We start from the raw sequence: 21,049 nt of genomic DNA on the forward strand, positions 1-21,049 counted from the left end.
ACAGCTTGTCCGGAATCCTGCGTGGCCCAGGCTTCCTGCCCCAGGATGACCTTTATTACTATATTGATATGTATGCATGCCCTTGTTCCCAGTCCCTCTAGTCCAGGGCTAACCTGCAGCCACTTGAGGAAATCTTTCTGCCATACACGGAGGACCGGTGAGTCCAGATTGTTACTTTCGGGATTCTAGAACCAGGATCCAAACCTCGGATCCTGGATCCCAGAATCTCCGGCTGTTGAATCTCTCTAATCTGGAAGGAACTCTTGAGGCCCCCTCCAGTGGCTGCCAAATTTTACTCCCCAGGCCCCACCCCCACTCAGCCATAGGCTCTCCGTGCTCTGCTCCATGGGGGTAGGGGTGTGGGTAAGGTTTCCTTTGAAAAGAGAGTTTCACTGCTCAGAAGTTGGTAAGCCTTAGACCTCTTTATGTCACAGAAAGCTGAAGCCCAGAGAATGCAGGGGCTGTGCCCAAGGTCACGCAACTAGCCAGCCACGCCCCCATTCCAGACTCCTGCCACAATCCCAAATTGACCCTTGACCCCGGGGTCGTGGACCCCTCTCCATAGGTAGGGTGAGAGAAAGGTCAGGGTGGGGAGGCTGGACCCTGGGGGCTTCCCCACTGCCTCCCTACCGCTGCGGATGCCCCTGCACCCGGGAGGCCGACAGAGCAGAAGCTGGGCCTGCGAGGAGGAAAGAGGCCAGCCCAGGGAGGCTGGGGCTTCCTCTGTCCACGCGGTAATTAATGAGCGGCTCCGTCTCCAGTGGCCAGCCCTCCACAGCCCCGCAATGCAGCCTTCCTTGCGGGCCCTGCCCGGAGAGCGTGGGAATCCTTTGTCATGCAGATCCCACTGCCTGTCTGTTTGCCACCCTGGGATTATTTTTTTTTTTTCTGTTATATATGGCTGACCCCTTGGCTAGGCAGAAAAAAAAAAAAAAAAAAAAAAAAAAAGAAAATGATCTGACAATAGATCAATACCTAATTAAAGCCAGAGGGAAGGCATGAAAGGGGAGAAGAAAGATTTATAGTCACCCTGGGAGGGGAGAAGGACTTGGGAGTTCTCGGTTCATGACAGTGCTTTTTCCTGGGAGATCACATCCCCCTTGAGACCAAGAATTTGCCATAGGGATCTCCCAGCGAGCTGAGGAGCCTTGAGAGAGGTCTGAGGGGGCAGCGAGGCAGGGGAGAAGGTGGATGATGTTCTGGGGGCTCCCGATGCCCAGGTGTGTCGGGCGCCCAGGTTCCCGGGTTGAGCCCAGCCTCCTCCTAAGTAGCGGACCCTACACTTGTATGGAGCCTGCAGTTTGGCACTTCTGCCCATCTCCACCCAGGCAGCGGCTAATTGGCTCCCGAGCCTGCGGGCATTTTCCAGTGGTGGTTTCTGCACACTCACCCAGGCCAGCCACCTCAGCCTCTGAGCCCTGGGCTCTACCTCCTGGTTATTTTTAGTCTCTCGTGTCCTTCCCTGGAAGCCAAAGCATTGATCACACTTAAATGAGACCAGAACAATACATTTCCCTTCTCCTCTCTGCCCAGCTTCCCTTCCAGCACAAAAGTTTGTCATCCCCCAGACCAAAAGTCTACCCCCTTCTCCCCCCAGAGGGTATGACATCATCTCTCTCTCTTCCCTGGGACTTTTCAAGGACATTTTTCCTCTAGCGGAACCCCCACTCTAGAGATTCTGTTGGCCTTTTGTCACTCGGCCGGAGGGAGGGAGGTCGGAGGTGAAGCCAAGCGGGTTTCTAGATGCCTTTGAGCTGAGAAATGCTCTGGAGCGATGGTGGAGGGTGGAGGCTGACCTCTGTCTGTACCAGTTCGGGGAGTGGCTGCCGTTGAGGCCGCGAGCGTGGACTTTGTGTCGGCAAAGCAGGACTCAAGTCCTGGTTGCAGCCCTTCCTACCAGTGACTCTGGGCTCAGCCTCCTCACCTCTGCATTGAGGCTGCTGTCACCCTCCTCAAAGGGCGGCCTCGGGGGTTAAACGGGCCGATGTAAGTAAAACGCGTGGCCAGCGCGCCATACACGGTGGCCCACGCGTGGCAGCTGACCCTGCAGTAAGTACTGCTACCGTTTGTTATCGCTCAGAACCCCGAGGTAATGCCAAGCGGGGCAGAGTTGCAGTGACAGGCAGGTGGTCCCTTCCCTCCACTGGGTCTTCTGTAAAAGAAGTTCGAATCAGATGGCTCTTTCAAGCCATGAATTTAAGCTTCTAGGAGGCCCCAGGGCGACACCGGATGAAAGGAAGAGATAGAGCCTTTGCTCTGGGGTCTCCCCCCCCCCCCCCCAGGCTGCTGCGTGTGAGGGCCTGGGGCAGGGGCGGGGAGTGCGCGCCAGCACCCTTGAATTCCTGATGTCTCTCTGTACCAGGGTCCTTGGCGGTGTCTGTGGCTGACATGACTGCACCAGTTGTGGGCTCCTCTGGAGGGGTGTATGCACTCGTCTCTGCCCATCTGGCCAACATCGTGATGGTGAGCACCTGCTGTCCCAACGTGCCTATCTCGGCCTCCCCTCTGCATGTCAGTCCTCGCCGGGGATCTTCTTCGACTCCCCGGCTCAGGCCCAGAAATGCCAGGCAGACCTGGCTGGTATGAGGGCTCAGTGACACTCCTCACTTTTTGCAGGCTGATTTCAAATGGGGCTCTTCCATATACGATTCGTATTTTTTTCCTTCTTGCCTATGAAATTACCCATTTCCCTATGCTACCCCTTTCCCATTCAGCTTTAAAAAGTGTTACAGTAGGGGTGCCTGGCTGGCTGCGTCAGTAGAGCCTGCGACTCTTGACCTTGGGGTCGTGAGTTCAAGCCCCACGTCGGGACTAGAGCTTAGTTTTAAAAAAGAAAGACAATGTTAGGTGTCCCTGGGTGGCTCAGTCTGTTAAGCACCCAACTCTTGATTTTGGCTCAGGTCATGATCTCACAGTTCATGAGTTCGAGCCCCGCATTGGGCTCCACGTTGACAGTGCAGGGCCTGCTTGGGATTCTCTCTCTCCTTCTCTCTCTCTCTGCCCCTCCCCCTTTCTCTCTCACTCTCTCTCAAAACAAACAGATATTAAAAAATAATTGAAAAAGGGCGCCTGGGTGGCTCAATCAGTTGAGCCACCGACTCTTGATTTCCTCTCAGGTCATGATCTCTCGGTTCATGAGTTCCAGCCCCACATTGGGCTCCATGCTGACAGTGCAGAACCTGCTTGGGATTCTCTCTCTCCTTCTCTCTCTCTCTGCCCCTCCCCCTTTCTCTCTCACTCTCTCTCAAAACAAACAGATATTAAAAAATAATTGAAAAAGGGCGCCTGGGTGGCTCAATCAGTTGAGCCACCGACTCTTGATTTCCTCTCAGGTCATGATCTCTCGGTTCATGAGTTCCAGCCCCACATTGGGCTCCATGCTGACAGTGCAGAACCTGCTTGGGATTCTCTCTCTCCCTCTCTCTCTACCGTTCTCCTGCTCTCTCACTCTCTCTCTCAAAATAAATAAACTTTAAGGGGCGCCTGGGTGGCCCAGTCGGTTAAGTGTCCGACTTCAGCTCAGATCATGATCTCACAGTTCATGAGTTCGAGCCCCACATCGGGCTCTGTGCTGACAGCTCAGAGCCTGGAGCCTTCTTCGGATTCTGTGTCTCCCTCTCTCTCTGTCCCTCCCCTGCTCGTACTCTGTCTGTCTCTCCCTCAAAATAAATAAACGCGAAAAGAATTTTAAAAGATAAAATAAAAAATAAACTTTAAGAAAAATAATAAAAATTAAAAAATACAACTTTAAAGAGTATTACAATCCTTGACCACTAGCATGCGTCGTAATTGTAATTCGTTGCTTGTCACAGATGATTAAAAGTAAAGGGACCTCAGCAAAATTCTCAAAAAGGAAAGGAGCCTCTAAGAGGTTAAATGATTTTTCCACAGTCACAGTGAAGATTGTGGCAAGTCGGGACTTGAACCCATACTTCCTGACAGCTACTCAGGTGTCATTCCCTTACACCAGCCTCTCACAGTGTCGGGACATGGCCATTCCTTTCCCAGGCTCTTTTTTGCCTTTTCCTGAAGGGCATTCTTTTGTTAAGATTTTGTTTTCTAAGTCATCTCTGCGCCCAACATGGGGCTCGAACTCACAACCCCGAGACCAAGAGTCACACACTCTGCCGACGAGCCAGACATGCCCCTCCTGACGGGGATTCTAGCGTGCTAGCTGAGAGCCCAGGCTCCGGAGCCAGTCACCCCAGATCTGAGTCCTGGCTGCTTACTTCCCAAAGAGGCACCTTGGGCACATTACTTAACTGCGCTGTGCCTCAGTTTCTACATCTGTGAAACGAGTGATATTGATAAATGAGATAAAGTGAAAATAACCTATTCAATATAAAGGTTAACTCCCTCCTCCTCCAAGAAGAGGCCAGGGTTGGACCCTGAATGGAGACAGAGTCTTTAAGGAGAGAAATAGGAATCCGTCTGATAGTCCCAGAGGAGGCCAAAGTCCTTGTTTTAGAGGCAGTCGGGAGGAGGAGTCACTGGGAGCAGCCCTGCAGGCCCGATGCCCACCAGGGAAGGCCCAGGTTCTACTCATCCCCGGTGCCTGGCCCAGGGCTGGCCAAATGGCAGGTGGTGCCAAGTAAATTTTTTTAAGATTAAAAAAAATGTTGATTTTGAGAGAGCACACACATGTGCAAGCGGAGGAGGGGCAGAAAGAGAGGGAGAGAAAATCCCAAGCAGGCTGCACGCTCAGCACAGAGCCCCATGCGGGGCTCAGTCCCATGACCCCGAGATCATGACCTGGGCCGAAATCAAGAGTTGGATGCTTAACCGACTGAGCCACCCAGATGCCCCAGTTTTTTTTTTTTAAGTAATCTGTACCCCCAACGTGGGGCTCTAACTTACAACCCCGAGATCCAGAGTCGCACGCTCCACCCACAGAGCCAGACAGGCGCCCTCCTCCCACCCCCAACTAAATTTTGAATGAAGGAAGGAAAGAAGGAATGAGCAGTGTCTAGAAACGGCATCGCTTCCCCCCAGGGTCCTCCTGTTCTCACCTCCCTCCTCTGTCACTGTCTTCACCCACGTGGAGGATGTGTGAATGCTGTTACAACGTCTGGAGTTCCTAAATTCTCCCATTTCTTCTTTATTATTTATTGTCACTGTCACCTGCCAGGCTCAACACACCATCCCTTTTCTTTTCACCAAAGTCCCCTTTGTACATCGAGAGAGAGAGTGAGCGAGCAGCAGAGGGACAGAGGGAAGGAGAGGAGGGTGGGGGGGAGAGATGGACCGACAGACACCAATGACACTTACTACTCATCTGAATTTTGGCAACTTCACGTGAGCACCTGAAGAGACACAGCAGGTGTAGGAAAGCTTGCGTGGACGTGCGAGTGTGTGTGTGTGTGTGTGCACGTGAACTTACGCATGCGTGCGCGCGCGCGCGCACACACACACACACACACACACACACACACACGGCCCGGTCCGCTGAAGATCCTGACAGCACAGGGCTGCCTCACACAACCCTTTTAAATGGGTCATTCTGTATCGGTGCCACAGCTTTCCCCAGACACAGCTTTTTCTCTGGATTCCACCTCCGCCGCTCCCCCCTCCCCCTGCCCCAGTTCCCTTCTGGAGGGGATGGAAATGCTAACAAACTCCCCTCCCCGCCCCCCCCCCCAAGATGTGTACGTGTGTGAGGGGACCGACAAGCACAACTAAGAAGAAATAAATAGTTCATAGAGAGGCCCTGTTTCCACCCCCTTCCCTGCAGCATGGGAAACAGCCCTGGGGCCCCAGAAGTTCCCATGGTGAGGGCAGATCACCCCAAGAACCACGGGGTGGGGCATGGGGCTCGAGGAGGGAGGTGTGAAAGCAGTTTTGTTCCCGTTTACGCTTCTTTCTGGCAAGCAGCCCATGGCCTGTGGTGGTGGAGATGAGCAGTCCCATCCGAGAGCCCACTACCCTTCTAGAAGGACGTGGCTTTCGCCGGCCAATTGGGAGCGTCGCAGTCCCCGGAGCATGACATATGGTAGCCTTTCCCTAGAAAGTTGTGTGGTGCTTATCTGATGGTGAAACAAACCTCGTTTTCTCATTAGAAAGGTTGGTTTCCTTTCAACAAGAGGCCGCCTTTACCCAAATTAGCTCAGCGGCCCAGCACTTGAGAGATGCATTAGCACGAACCCTATACATTGGCCATTTCTGTGGGTCAGAAGCATTTAAACATTGGCAATTTCCATCTAATAGGTATGCTAGAATTTTGAATTCCCAAATGAAGACTTGTGTGTGAGTGCGCGTGCGTGCGTGCAGCGAAACACCTTGTCAGAACAGACAGGAGAAACAGCATGCTAGTCAGAGAATCTAGACGTGAGTACTGGACCGACCATCTTAAAAGCTGTGAGTTGCTTCACTTCTCAGGGTCTCCGTTCCCTCATCTGCAGCCCCTCTTTACGGGGTAGTTGTGAGACAGACATGGAGAGTGAAAACAGTGGATGTGAAAATGCTTTCCATGTGGCAAATCACCACACAGCTGGGGGATCGTGTGTGGGTGTGGGTGTGTGTTTACATATCCTTGAATACGTATAATTTTCTGTGTTTATCAATTTTGCCTGTTATCTGTAGGAGCAATTAGAAAATGTGTCCCTTTTACATCATACACAAAACAGAAAAAGTGTTCAACACTTCTGTTCTCAGGACTAAGTGAGGATTCTGCCTTAAATGAAAGCATGTCTTGTTTTTCATGAAAACTCTCTGGGTTCCAGGGGTGCCTGGTTGGCTCAGTCGGTAGGGCGTGACACTCTTGATCTCAGGGTCATGAGTTTGAGCCTCATGTTGGGTGTAGAGATTACTTAAAAATAAAATCTTGGAACACCTGGGTGGCTCAGTCAATTGAACGTCCAGTTCTTGGTTTCGGCTCAGGTCGTGATCTCACAGTTCATGAGATCGAGCCCCACGTCGGGCTCTGTGCTGACAGTGAGGAACCTGCTGGAGATTCTCTGTCTCCCTCACTCCCTGCCCTGCTCACGTGCGTGCGCATGCTCGCTCGCTCTCTCTCTCTCTCTCTCTCTCTCTCAGAATAAATAAACTACGTAAATAAATCAATAAAATCTTTATAAAAACCCCACTCTGAGTTCCAAAAAGCTTACAGTTTACATCAAGGGATTAAGTTCAGAAAATATTTCAACAAAAAAACCGGATGGCGTAAAAAACTTGCAATCAAGACTTCTTAGCTTATTTTTTTATTATTAAAATTTTTTTTTATTTTTAAATTTTTTTTATGTTTATTTCTGAGACAGAGAGAGACAGAGCATGAGTGGGGGGAGGGGCAGAGAGAAAGGGAGACACAGAATCGGAAGCAGGCTCCAGTCTCTGAGCTGTCAGCACAGAGCCCGACGCGGGGCTGGAACTCACAAACGTGAGATCATGACCTGAGCCGAAGTCGGTCGCTCAACCAACTGAGCCACCCAGGCGCCCCTATTAAAACTTTTTTTTAATATTTATTTATTTTTGAGACAGAGCGTGAGCAAGGGAGGGAGAGCAGAAAGAGGAAGACACGGAATCTAAAGCAAGCTCCAGGCTCTGAGCTGTCAGCACAGAGCCAGACGCAGGCTTTGAACTCGCAAACTGTGAGACCTCAGTTGAAGTGGGACACTTAACCGACTGAGCCACCCAGGCGCCCCAAGCCTTCTTAGTTTAAAGACTAGATGTGTTAAGATACACATAATTGAATAATTTATTAATTGCCTTTTGCTGGGGCCCACAGGCCAGCAAAAGTGATTCCATGTAGGAGATATTTACTTACACTCTCTTCTATACGATAGCTGCTTCCCTAAAATGTTCGAAATCTCAGTTTTTGCAATGGGACCATCTTGTCAAAGCACAAAGAGAGAGCGTTGTCTAAAAGACACTGGAGATCTCTATGTCGTAAGGTTCATTTCATTACTAAAAATCCTTTCACAGGAAATCAGTCCCCAATTTGTCTGTCATGCTTTCCCCTTTCCTGTGCTGGGTCTTTTTGAGGTCTTTTGACAAGATAGGTGAAACTGTGAAGCTCCCACCTGGGTTCCAGCCTGTGAGCTCTTAACTGGTTGGCTGAAGGAGATGCCCAGGGGACTGGTTACCCCCTGGTTTGCTGAGGGTGGGTTCTTTCTCACCCTGCAAGGCTCTGGGAGGGAAAGAAATGAAAAGGGGCTGCAAGAGACTCTTGCCCTGGGGCCGCAGGCATTACCACATTTATAGCCTCAGCAGGGCAGCAGGGCTGCCGTCCTGTTGTTTCACTGCAGTTTGGAGGGAATAATGGGGCGGGGAAATGAAGCAGCTGGTGGGAAGGGGTGACTGGAGTTTAACCCCTCAGCTGCTGGGAGAGGAGTCATTTCCCCACGTCCACTCAGCTTTGGAGGCAGGTGGACACACAACAGCCAGTGGGGACAGATGGCACAGACAGAACATGACCCTCAGAAGTGTGGGCAGATGGAGCTCTGGACTGTGGGCCCTAGGGACCTCGACGTTAACTTACCATGACCTTGAACCAGCCCTCCTCCACTCCCCATTTCTTCTTTGCTAAAGTGCAGGAGATGTGACTGGACCAAGCCGGTCAACTCCAATGCCTTCAGGGCCAGTTAGGGATTGTAAGCGAGGCTGGCCTGGGGGCCTGGGGAGCGCTGGGGTGAAGCTGGAACTGCCCTTCTAGTCCAAGGTCATTCAGAAGTTTTAAAGGTGCTGTGCAGGGCAAACCCACTGTCTTTGCCTCAGGTCTAGATGATCACGTCAGACACTTACGTGACGCTTACCACACGCCAGGCAGTGTTCCTGGTGTTTTATGCGTATGAATTCATTTTACCTTCGCAACCCGTGAGGTAAGTAATTGAGGTAGGCACTGATGTTGGCCCAGATTTACAAATGAAGACCTTAGCCAGAAAGAAGTTCTGAGCCACCTCACCGCTGGCCTTGCCAGACCAAAAATATGGACGGTGCTTTTGAAGACAGACCCCAGATAGGGCCTGAAGGAGGGAGGTATGGACCTCAGCTGAAGGAGAGAGCGGCCAATATGTTCTAGACGGATTTTGCCTGATATTATCACTCAGGACACAGTGAAAGAGACGCTGTCTTAGGTAAGATATTCTTCCTGAGATTTTTTTATTTTTTATTTTAGAGAGAGAGAGAGTGAGTAGGGAAGAAGGGCAGAGGGAGAGAAAGAGGGAATACCAAGCAGACTCCGCACTCAGTGCAGAGCCTGATGTGGGGCTTGATCCCAGGACCTTGGGATCATGACCTGAGCTGAAACCAAGAGTTGGATGCTCAACCGACTGAGCTACCCAGGCGCCCCCAGAGGGTTTTTATGAGGAAAAGGAATATTGGGAGTGTTTTGTATCACTTTTTTTTTTTTTACATTTTTAAAATTTTTATTTTTGAGAGAGAGACAGAGCATGAGCAGGGGAGGGGCAGAGAGAGAGGAAGACACAGAATCTGAAGCAGGCTCCAGACTCTGAGCTGTCAGCACAGAGCCCAACATGGGGCTCAAATCCACAAGCCGTGAGATCATGACCTGAGCCAAAGTCAGACGCTTAACCGACTAAGCCACCCAGGTGCCCCTCACTTTGGTTTTTAATTGTGGTGAAATACACACAGCATAAAATTTATCATCTTAACTTTTTTTTTTTTAATGTTTGTTTATTTTTGAGACAGAGAGAGGCAGAGCATGAACGGGGGAGGGTCAGAGAGAGAGGGAGACACAGAATCTGAAGCAGGCTCCAGGCTCTGAGCGGTCAGCACAGAGCCCAACGTGGGGCTCGAACTCACAGACCATGAGATCATGACCTGAGCCAAAGCCAGAAGCTTAACCGACTGAGCCACCCAGGCGCCCCTCATCTTAACCATTTTTAAGTATACAATTCGGTTGTGTCAAGTACATTCTCACTGTTGGGAAATCATCACCATCCATCTCCAGAACTCTTCATCTTGCAAAACTGAAACGCTATTACCCATTAAACAACTCCCCGTTCCTCCCTCCCCCAGCCCCTGGCAACCACCTTTTACTTGATGTCTCTATGAATTGGCCACTCTCTGTGTCTTGTAGGAGTGGACTCCTGCAGTATTTGTCCTTCCGTGACTGGCTTATTTCTCTGAGCATAATGTCTTCAAGGTTCGTTCGTTAGAACATGGCAGGATTGCCCTCCTCCTTAAAGTGAATGACATTCCCTTGTATCTCTGTCTGTCCATCTAGGGATACTGGTTTGCTTCCACTCTCTTTTGGTTGTTGGGAATCAGACGGCTAGGAACGTGGGTGTCACTGTTAGGGGAGAATTAGGATCCGTGGGTGGACATGACAGGGAGGCAAAGCCTGGCCGGATGAGAGCAGGAAGAACTTTTCAGTGGTTAGAGCCCCTTCACAGGGCTGCCCCAGGGGTGTCACGGGGCTGGGAGGGCCATTTTGTCAGCGGCTCAGCAGTGTGCCCTCCTTTGGGAGGAGCTGGTCCTTCCGTCAGGGACTCCCCAGGCCCTGCCCATCCTACGGTTGCATCCCGGAGAGGAGCTGAGGGGTCGCCCACCGCCAGCTAACTGCTCTAGGTTAGGTTGGGTTGCCAGATCCAGTGGCGGGCATCGATTCCTGTTGTTCCCTGTCTTCTGGTGGGGCTTCTCTGTGGGCAGTCGCCAGCAGGTGACAACGTCGCCTGCCATCGGCTTGTTAGCATAGAACACGTCAGCAGGCGAAGATGAGACTTCCCCACCTGAAGAGCAGCCATGTGTCGCCACCTTACCTTACGTGAAGAGGGCTCTCCAGTCAGTGAAGAACAATGGGGAAAAGGGAAGTGATGGGCAGGAAGCTGAACGCCTTCTGCAGGATTTCACCCTCTTTTCGGCAGATGCCCCGCAGCCTGCTTGCTCCACCGAAGGTTCCATAAACGTTATTGTATGTGCCAGTGCTCAGGGCCTTGGTAAAGTTTAACACGTTCCCCCAACATCAAAGGAGTGCGAGACGTGCCCTCAGCTGGGCCTGGGCCAGGCAGCAAAGGCAGAGCGGGTGGGTGGGAGGGAACAGAAGCCCCTGGCTCTACCCAGTAGCCTCCTTCCCTGTGGCTGGTGTGTTCCAGGGAGATTCCAGACTTGCTTCTGTGCGTGCCTCTATAAATGACACGGTGCTTTGAATGCGCCGCGGGAGAGCCCCTCAAAGGAACCCTGTGGCAAAGTCTTTTGTAAAGTGAAAAATCCTTTTGTAAGATGAATAATTGTACTCTGTCTATCTGCTTTGGAGGTTCAGAGTGTCCTGAGATTCTCAGGGGAAAGAGCGATTTGTTTGAAGGCCATCTGGCTCCCCCTTTTTCCAATGCCTGATCTTGTACAGCATCCCCCTCCAAGTGACGTAAAGCCCCCGTTTGGAGCTCTCAGTGATGGGAAACACACGATCCCCCAGGATGGAGTGTTCCATCTTTGGACGGCTCTTGCTTATTAGAAATGGAAACATCCCGAGCCTAAAAAAAATTCTCTGATGTTTTCATCCATTGAATTCTCCACTTACAGATCACACTGAATATGCCCTTTCCTTATGGTGGCTCACTTGATACTTGATAACAGTGAACTTGACCCTGGGTCTTCTCTTCATCTGTTTCTCACATGCAGGATTTTGGTTTCTTTCATCATCCTGATGGTTCTGCTTTGACTTTGCTTGGTTGCCGTCCTGCATCCCTTTGGCAAACGTGAGACCTGACAATTAAGGCAGCTTTCAGGTGTTGTCAGCTCGTGTAGAGAGGGCAGGGACCTTATCTTCTTAGATCTGGATTATCTTCCTTTCCTTTCCTTTCCTTTCCTTTCCTTTCCTTTCCTTTCCTTTCCTTTCCTTTCCTTTCCTTTCCTTTCCCTTCCCTTCCCTTCCCTTCCCTTCCCTTCCCTTCCCTTCCCTTCCCTTCCCTTCCCTTCCCTTCCCTTCCCTTCCCTTCCCTTCCCTTCCCTTCCCTCCTTCCCTCCTTCCCTCCTTCCCTCCTTCCTTTTTTAATTTTGAGAGAGAGAGAGAAAGAGGGCGGGGCAGAAAGAGAGGGAAGGAGAGAATCCCAAGCAAGCTCATCATAGAACCTGATGTGGGGCTCGATCTCACGAATTGTGAGAACATGACCTGAGCTGAAACCAAGAGTCCTATCCTTAACTGACTAAGCCACCCAGGCACCCTATGATGTCAGGTTTTCTTTTCTTTTTTTTAAACTCTTTTTTTTTTAATGTCTTATTTATTTTTTGAGAATGAGAGAGCGTGCCCACGCGTCCACGGGGGAGGGGCAGAAGAGGGGGAACAGAGAATTGGAAGTGGAACGGACATGGCTGACAGCAGCAAGCCCCAGGCGGGGCTTGAACTCACGAACCCTGAGATCACGATCTGAGCCAAAGTCCGACACTCAACCAACGGAGCCACCGAGGAGCCCCGATGTCAGGTTTTCTTAAACAAGATACACCCGCGGAGGCGTGGTCCGATCTGGAACTAATGGAACTTTCTCCTTTTGCTGTAGAACTGGTCAGGCATGAAGTGTCAGTTCAAGCTGCTGCGGATGGCTGTGGCCTTGATCTGTAGTAAGTACTGACGGGGCAGGCTGGGTGGTGTGGAGCCCTGCGCCAGGCCTGGAGGATATAAAGATAGCACAGTCCCCGCCCTTGAGGGGTGTGTGATCAAGGGGAAAAGGGAGACATGTCAATGGTATGTGACAAAGTGGGGCTGTTAGGAGAAGTCTGGCCCACTCTGCTACCACTTAATCTTTCTTAAGCTTTTTATGGACTTATCACATGGAACCAGAAAGGTGCGGGATGAGTATCCAGCTCAATGACCAGCACCCAGGTCAAGAAAAATAACTTTTTTTTTTTTTTACATTTATTTATTTTTGAGAGACAGAGTGAGACGAAGTGAGAGTGGGGGAGAGGCAGAGAGAGAGGGAGACACAGGATCGGAAGCAGGCTCCAGTCTCTGAGCTGTCAGCAGAGCCCGACGCGGGACTCGAACCCGCAGACCGTGAGATCATGACCTGAGCCGAAGTCAGACGCTCAACCGACTGAGCCACCCAGGTGCCCCAAGAAAAACAACTTCTTAATAATTTTTGGGTCATGGAGTCAGTCCTTTGAGATCTGTTAGAAGCTAGAGACCCTATCCCCAGGATAGTACGTACGTGCACATGTGCGCGCACGCGTGCACACACACATACTAACTTGCAGTTTAGCAGGTTCACAGGCTGTAACTAATCCTCGAATCCCTGTGTCCAGGGTGTGGTGGGGCTCTCATCGGGAGAAGTCAGTTCTGCCTGCAGAGGTCATTTTGAGTGTCCAGAACAGAGACCAGCTGCAAGAGGACATTTCCGGCAAAGAAAGATACAGTGTATGGAGGGAGGGTCATGGCTGTCAAGTCAGTTGGCGAGACTGACACGTGAGGTTTGGGACTGTGTGTGTTAGTGGTCAGAGATGATAGGAGTCAGGTCATGAGGGCCGTAAATGCAAAGAGAGAGGTTGGAGTTCATCCTGGATGTGCCAGGAGGCCGCTGGAGGGCTTTAAGCAGGGGAGTAACTGGCAGATTCAAGATTCAGGAGACCAGTCAGGCTCAGAGTAGAGAAGGAGTTGGGGGTGGGGAGTGAGACCAGAGGCCTTATAAGAGGCTCATTTGAGGTGATGAGCCTCTTCCAGAAGCGATGGAGGCAGAGAGAAGAGGGGACACACGGTCTGTCATTCAGGCCTCAGAACACGGCCATGAAGAGGGTATTTTTTTTTTAATTTTTTTTAATGTTTATTTATTTTTGAGACAGAGAGAGACAGAGCATGAATGGGGGAGGGGCAGAGAGAGAGGGAGACACAGAATCTGAAGCAGGCTCCAGGCTCTGAGCTGTCAGCCCAGAGCCTGACAAGGGGCTCGAACTCACAGACCGTGAGATCGTGACCTGAGCTGAAGTCGGACGCTCAACCGACTGAGCCACCCAGGTGCCCCGAAGAGGGTATTTTTTATAAGGCTTGGTTTACAGGTAGACAGACACTGGGGACACACTGCTGGCCCAGGGCCACCCAGCTGGCGGTGATGGAGGCAGAATTCAAAGCCAGCTTGTGCCATTTCTAATGCCCGCTCTTTAGCCAGGCTGGGCAGGAGCACCTGGGCTGTCTGCCTGGGTCCACCTGCTACGTGGGGAAGAGGAGGGTGGGCCAGAACAGCCATGGGCCTGTGTGGACTGCACTTCTATCCACTTACACATCTCTTGCTCGAAGGCCCACAGATTCTTTGAGCCAGGTCAGTGGGGGACGGCGGGGTGCAGTGGAGTGGGGGCGGGGTGAATGTTGCTTCCCTGTCTGCTCAGACTCTGTTTGTATGCAAGGAAGGGAGGAGAAGCCTGAATCTTGCTGTTTAAAACAGTCTAACTCTAAGCATCATAAAAACAAAAATGCTGATTTTGGAGGTGGGGACCAGTGTCTTTCAAACCTCCTTTGTGGCACCCAGGGCCTGCTAAGCAAAGTCAGGAAGATACCCCAGGGCCTGGGTTGGGGGGGGGGGTGGTCAGGGAGGACACAGTGTTGGTTCCCGGCTGCTCCTTCTCTGCCATCTATCGGCCATCCTTGGAGTTGCAGGGCCCAGGCCAGAAGATTAGGCAATTCCCAGGGGATGCTCATCCCTGGAGGTGCTGGCACCCCCGCGGGGAGTGGTTAAGGCGGAGAAGACCATAGTGGCTCATTAAATGGCACCTGAACAAGTGCAAAATTCACCTCAAAGGACTTCCTTGCAATCCGTCAAATTTGCCTTGGTTTCCTCATCTGTGAAATGGGGATGAGAAGGCCTTCCCTGTTGTTTTGGTGGTGGGCAATGAAGTGGCAGTTTCCCAGCGACTGTCCTTTCAAGAGAGTCCATCCCATTGGACTGGCTGACTCAAGACATTCATGCAAGAAGAATGAATTGGAGAATGGGATGGGGGCTTTTTAGACTCTGTTAAGAGAGAAATTCTAGCACTCTGTTGGCACTGTCTATTCCCGGTCCTTCGTTGCCCTTTTCTCCTTCCATCCCATGTTTCCAGTCACAAAAGCACTGGTTCTGAGGGTTTTCTAAAGGTTTTGAAGCAATACATGAAAACACTTTATAAACTGTAAAGTGCTAGCACATATTGAAGTTGTTATTGATGCTCCAGCAGTGCGGCCTGGTAGTTAGAGGCTGAGACTGTACAGATGGGAAAACTGAGCCTCCAGGACCCATGAATGCAGAGGAGCAAGGGTCTTTGGGTTTCGGCACAAGCTGTCCCCTCTGCCTGGAATGCTCTTTCTTCTTAGGATCTTCTCTTGATATTTCACATCTCTGCTCAAATTTCATGTCTCTAGGGAGATCTTGCCTGATTCCCCAAACCAAAGGATCCCCCTCCTTAGGCCCAGCATTGATTGAAAGTCACCTGTTTTCTCCCCCATAGAATTTTTCTTACTGGAATTATGTCTGTAATTGACGCTGGTCGATTGCCAGATCTGTAAGCCCTGGGAGAACAGAGGTTGGTCTGTCTTCACTACTGTGTCTCCAGCGCAGAGAACAGACAGTGCTCAGCCTAATGGGTAGTGAATGAATTAATGGGTGGGTGGCTGAGGCAGGGGGTTGGGTGTGTGGATGGATGGATGGATAGATGGATGGATGGATGGATGCATGGATGGATGGATGGAGTGTGCGAGCGAGCGCAAGGCGTCTCTCTCAACCCCTGCCCAGTGGCCCTCCTGTGACTTCTCTGTCCTTCCTCCTTGCAGTGAGCATGGAGTTTGGGCGGGCTGTGTGGCTCCGGTTCCACCCATCAGCCTATCCCCCGTGCCCTCACCCCAGCTTTGTGGCGCACTTGGGCGGCGTGGCCGTGGGCATCACTCTGGGCGTGGTGGTCCTGAGGAACTACGAGCAGAGGCTGCAGGACCAGTCGCTGTGGTGGATTTTTGTGGCCATGTACACAGTCTTCGTGCTGTTTGCTGTCTTCTGGAACATCTTCGCCTACACCCTGCTGGACTTAAAGCTGCCACCGCCTCCTTAGGAGACTGGGGGACCGAGGTCAGGGAGGGGAGGGAGAGGCAGCAGCAGGAAGGAACATGTACATTCTTGTTCTCAGCGCCAGCTCCGCCACGCTGAGGAGGAGAGGACAAGATGCTCGGCCGCTGTGATGTTTGCGTTCAGGTTTGGACAATGGAGCTTTTCTGAAAGGTGCCTGCTGGATGAGTTGGATGTGGTTACCATTGTTTTTCTACACTGTTCTGAGGACATCGGACCAAGGCGAAGGCCTGGGGTGCCCTTCCCTTGGGCTGAGCCTGTTCCGTGTGTTTAGGGGACCCCTCTCGTCACAGATTGGGCTTTCCTTCTCCCTCGTCCACACACTGAGATGTCAGGAAGTCCCGAGGATAGAGTAGCCAGGCGGACTCTTGTCCAGCGCAGGCCAGGAAATGTTCCCTCCGCAGCTACTAGGTTTGGAGCTCTGGAGTGGAAGAGGGCCAGGTGGTGGACATGTTAGTTTGAGTCTAGAGGAGCCCGGGGTCCCCGCTGTTGGTGGGCACTGGGACATGGCCTCTAGTGCCTGGGGTAGGCGGAGGAGGGAGATGCTGTAAGTCCAGGCCTCGCTCCTGCCCTGGAGGTGTCCAGTGAGTGAAACCCAAGAGGAGGGAATAAACTTCATCCCAAGCCCCACCCTAGGGAAGGCCCCATACCAACTTTGGCCTTCTCCCTCCCTGTCTTCCAGAATGCTGACATTTCACATCAGTGCCCCAGCGCCCCGTGGCCTGCCTTGTTTTTAGAGCCTTTTCCTTCCTTTCCTGACCCTACATTGTGCCTCTCCTTTGTTCATGGGGATGTGTGTGAGTGTGTGCGTTGTATGTGTGTGGTGGATGAGGATGCCTGTGTGATGGTAGGAGATGCCACGGAAAGGACGTGAGGGGAGTTGGAGGCTGCGGAGGAAGGCTGTGGGGGGACTGTGGGTGTGCGGAAGGGTCTGCGTGAAAGGAAAGAAAGCACTGAGAGGTGGGAGGGTGTGACTGCCGAGGATCTTACTTTCAGCAAAGCTAGCCCCTTCCTCCCCGTTCCTCATCCTTTCCAGGCATCTCCCTGAGCGCCACTGACCAGTGGGAGACTTGTCCACGGCGGAGGGAGCCCTTGGGCCCTCCCAAGGACCCTCAGGACGCCGCGGTTTGCCTTTGCCCAATTCCGTTCTTGTTTTCCTCTGGAATGACCTTCACGTGTAAAAAGGTTCTGTTCTCTTTCCCTTAGGAGGGCAGGAGCTGTGGGGGTGTAAGGCCGGGGCAGGAATGTTGAAGCCATGTGTCCATCTGAGTAGGGGGGACAGGAGGCTGCAGTCAAAGGAATTCCAATTTAGGCAGAAAACTGCTTCTAGAGAATTGTTGGGGATTCGGATGAGGGTCCGAGGTGAGGGCAGCCCATAGACTCAGATACTCCAAGCCTGGAGGGAACTTGGCAGGCTCATCCCTTCCTCTGCCGCACAAGTGGGAAAGTGAGGCTCAGGGAATGACTCCCAGGCAGGAGCGAGTGCAGGCCCTGAGCAGAGGGGAAGGGGAAGAAGGCCTTTGACAAAATCTGTGATTCCCTTTATACTGCTCGCGGAACTCCCAACCACTGACAACCCAGAAGGACGAAGAACTCCCGTCTGGGAAGCAGAGGGACTGGGTCCGCGCAGGGACGAGGGCAGGAGCTTGGTCCAAAGTCAGCTGGGCCAGGCAGTTGGGGATCTTGGGCCACTGTGGCTTCCTGTCCTCCGTGATCACACATGAATGAGCAGGGTCTTCATTCAGCCCCAGGCTATGCCAACCGCTCCCCACCCCGTCTTTGCCCAGTGCTAAATACATCATCCCGGTCCCCACATGTGGCTGCCGAGGTCATGCCGCACTCAGGCTGACACAGTACTGAGGACTGCCCACCCGAGCTGGCGTGGGCCCAGATCCGTGGCGGAGCTGCGTCTCCCTCGGGCGTCTTGTCTGTGTCCTGACAGCCTGTGTCTGCCCTGTAGAGAGAAGGGGTGTAGTCAGCTTCCTAGGAGGAGACCACGCTGGGACTGGGGGCCGAGAGGACTTGAGTGAGGATGGAGAGGGCGGCCCTGGCCATGGGCCACAGCCCCTTAACCGGAGCAGTGCTGTCCCTCACTGGAGGAGCGGGGAGGCAGGGCTTCCCTGCAGGCACCCGGGTGCTCTGGGTTGTGGGTGGAGGGAGCAGTCACCCCTGCCTTCTCCAGGTGTGGCCTGGAGAGGGTCTTCCCCTCTCAGGGGCGAGAAGACTGTGAATAGAAGGCTCTAGCAAGCCCTCAGAGAAGCACCCAGGTCCCTCAGGTCTCCAGACGGGAGCTTGCTCCCGAGAAGGACTGTCTGAGGCGGAAGTCCCATTTGCCGTCCTGTCTGAGACGCACGAAGGGAGCCTCACCTGACTTTAGGCCGCCAGCCGCAGCTGTTCCCTGTCAGCAGTGTCCAAAAGTGACCCCGAAGCTCGTCAGTCTGCTTAACACCCCCCTCTCCACCCTTGCCCAACCATCAGCTCCAAGCAGGGCCACCCAGTGGTGTCAGCAGTCACTCCACACAACCCAGGTCTCCAAACCAGGGCCAGAGACAATCGTCTGGTAAGAAAGGTTTCCTTTTTGGTGTCTGGCTTTCTCACCCTCCCCTCCCCCCCCACCACACCCCCAGGGCCTGGCCAGCAGCACATCCCCATCATCCCTCCTTCCCGGTCCAGCACAGCCCCTGGCCCAGTGTGGAGGGCAGTGTGCTATGGGGCCGGGGAGGGTGGCTGGTCTTGCATCCATAGGATACAGAAATTGAAAGCCGGGGATCCCCCAAACAGCAGCCATAGATTTGCCCGCTCATTAAACAGAAGAGGAATCACAGAAACTAGGGAAGGGAAAACAAATCTTCAAAGGAGAAATTTTGCTTTAATGACACCATTAATCATTCATTTTTTTAATTAGGAAAAGCTCCCTAAAGAGGCATTTTTGCCAGCTAATAGGACTCTCCATTTCCACGAGGACCGTTCCTACCCAGAGGATTAGGAGAGTCATTGCTCACAAACCCAGATCTTCTCCCACAGTGTCCAATTTCGCTTGCAAATAATGCAGATTCCCAGGTGCAGCGGAAGCCATCTCCTGGCTGCCTTCATGTTGCTCCTGGGGCTGGCCGGAAAACACCGACACTCCTCTGCCTTAAAAACCGTGAATTCCACCCCCAAGGACTTGAGTAAGTGGAAAACAAAAGGAAACACAAGCTGCAATGTTTGTTTCTAAATATTTTTGTATTGTGTACATTCTGTATATTTTTGTCGTAACATATTATTCGAGCACAGATTCCATTAAAGATTTTTTTTTTTTAAGCCATCGGTTATTCAGGAAGTGGCATAAAGGGCTGGCGTGGGAGCCCTGTTTCATCTTTGGAGGTGGGAGGTGGGGTGGGGGGACAGCAGCGGTGCTGGGCCTGTGATGTGCACAAGACAGAGCTGGGACTCGGCGCTTGGTGCTGCTGCTGGTGCTTCCAGTCTGGTGGAACCGTTTTTGAATTGCTGAGCTCTTTGGAATAGTTGATGACAGCTAGGTTTTCTCTTGCCCTAACAATGCGCAGGTAGACAGTTTTGTGTACAATGTGGAGGGGGGAGGTGGTTTGCAAATAAGGAAACTCACTCAGCTTCAGGTCAAGAGCTTTTGTGCCAGCTGTGCTCGTGGGGGCCCCGTCTTCCCCTTCTACCCTTACACGGTGGGAGATTAATGTTTTGACTACTGTTATTGTCGTAATCTTTGAAATACCTAGGTACTTCGTTCTTTACCCCAATAGCCTAGTCTGTAGGTCTTTCTAGGGGCAGTCAACATTCTGATCTGGAGGAAGGGATAGGGAACGTTCTCAGGGTGAAAGGACATGGTTCACGTACAGAAGGGGAAAACAAGAAGGGCGTAAGCGTGAAGGTCCAGTGCTTGGTAGGTTTAACAACCAAATGGGCTTTGAATGGATGAAGTCTGAGGAAGTGAGTTGTTTACTCCAGCTTTTCTAAACCGATGACAGCGTATGTGGTTTTGCAATTCATAACCGTTAAATTTCATTCGGGGATTAAACTACTCTGTTAAATTCAGCACGGGAGTCGTTTCCCATAATGTTCTTTCACATCAGTTTCCTGTATGTTATTAAAAGAAAAAAAACATTAAAAAAATTTTTTTAATGTTTATTTTATTTTTGAGAGAGAGAGAAAGAGAGAGACGGAGCATGAGTGGGGGAGGGACATAGGGAGAGGGGGACACAGGATCCAAAGCAGGCTCCAGGCTCTGAGCTGTCAGCACAGAGCCTGACGCAGGGCTTGAACTCATGAACCGTGACATCATGACCTGAGCAGAAGTTGGACACTGAACCGACTGAGCCACCTAGGCGCCCCCCCCCAAACCACATTTTTAAATGCTGCAAAAGTCATTCTAGAACAACTTGAGTACAGCTCAGGCTGAAGGTCAAAAAACTCATTTCTCTTTCAAGTGTGGATAACTAACTTCCCTAGAGGGAAAATCAGGACCCTGTCTGAGCACCCGTGCACCCCCTGTACCCCATCAGTTCCAGGCTCCAATACCTGAAGCACTGACAGACAAGCTCCCTGAATAGCCAAAAGCTGTTTAGATGGCTTTGCCTTTGGCTCCCTATCACTTCCCCCTTCACTTTTCTGGTTCCTCCCTTCTACCAGATTCTCATTCTTCCCATAACTTTGTAAGACATTAACCAGTGATAAGGTAATTATGAAGACGATTTACTGGTTACTTAGTATGTGCTGGGCACTGGATGAGGCATTTTCAATGTATTATTTTCATTTAATTGCATAGCTACTTGTGTGAAGTGAGTATAAAATACGCCCATATTTACACATGAGGGGAAGGCTTAGAGTTTAGTGACTGGCAGGTGCTTTATGGCATAGATGGCTTCATACTATGGTTCCAAAGTTCATGCTCTCAACCCTCAGCTGTTCATCGGGTGTTCAAGGACACTGAAGTGTCAGGGAGTTTGTTTAAAGATCCAGTCTCATTGCATTAGTAATAGTAATGAACCTTGGAATGTTTGTTCGGTGTTCACTTAATAGGATCTCTTTATCAGCCCTCCTGGAAGTGGTTTACAAGAAAATCCACAGCT

The 21,049-nt window shown here is 51.6% G+C and overlaps 1 protein-coding gene across 1 annotated transcript in view; it reads left to right on the plus strand.

Annotated features, from left to right (window-relative positions):
- RHBDL3 (rhomboid like 3) overlaps positions 1 to 19,232 on the plus strand; it is a 32,459-nt gene extending 13,227 nt beyond the window's left edge. The window contains exons 5-7 of the mRNA XM_032591193.1: positions 2,363 to 2,463; positions 12,450 to 12,510; positions 15,680 to 19,232. Coding sequence (XP_032447084.1) covers positions 2,363 to 2,463; positions 12,450 to 12,510; positions 15,680 to 15,951 — 434 coding nt within the window. The 3' untranslated portion in view covers positions 15,952 to 19,232. The remainder of the gene's footprint in view (positions 1 to 2,362; positions 2,464 to 12,449; positions 12,511 to 15,679) is intronic.
- Positions 19,233 to 21,049: the final 1,817 nt, after the last annotated feature.

The sequence above is a fragment of the Lynx canadensis genome, chromosome E1 (genome assembly GCF_007474595.2).
Source record: "Lynx canadensis isolate LIC74 chromosome E1, mLynCan4.pri.v2, whole genome shotgun sequence".
Classification (NCBI taxonomy): Eukaryota; Metazoa; Chordata; class Mammalia; order Carnivora; family Felidae; genus Lynx; species Lynx canadensis.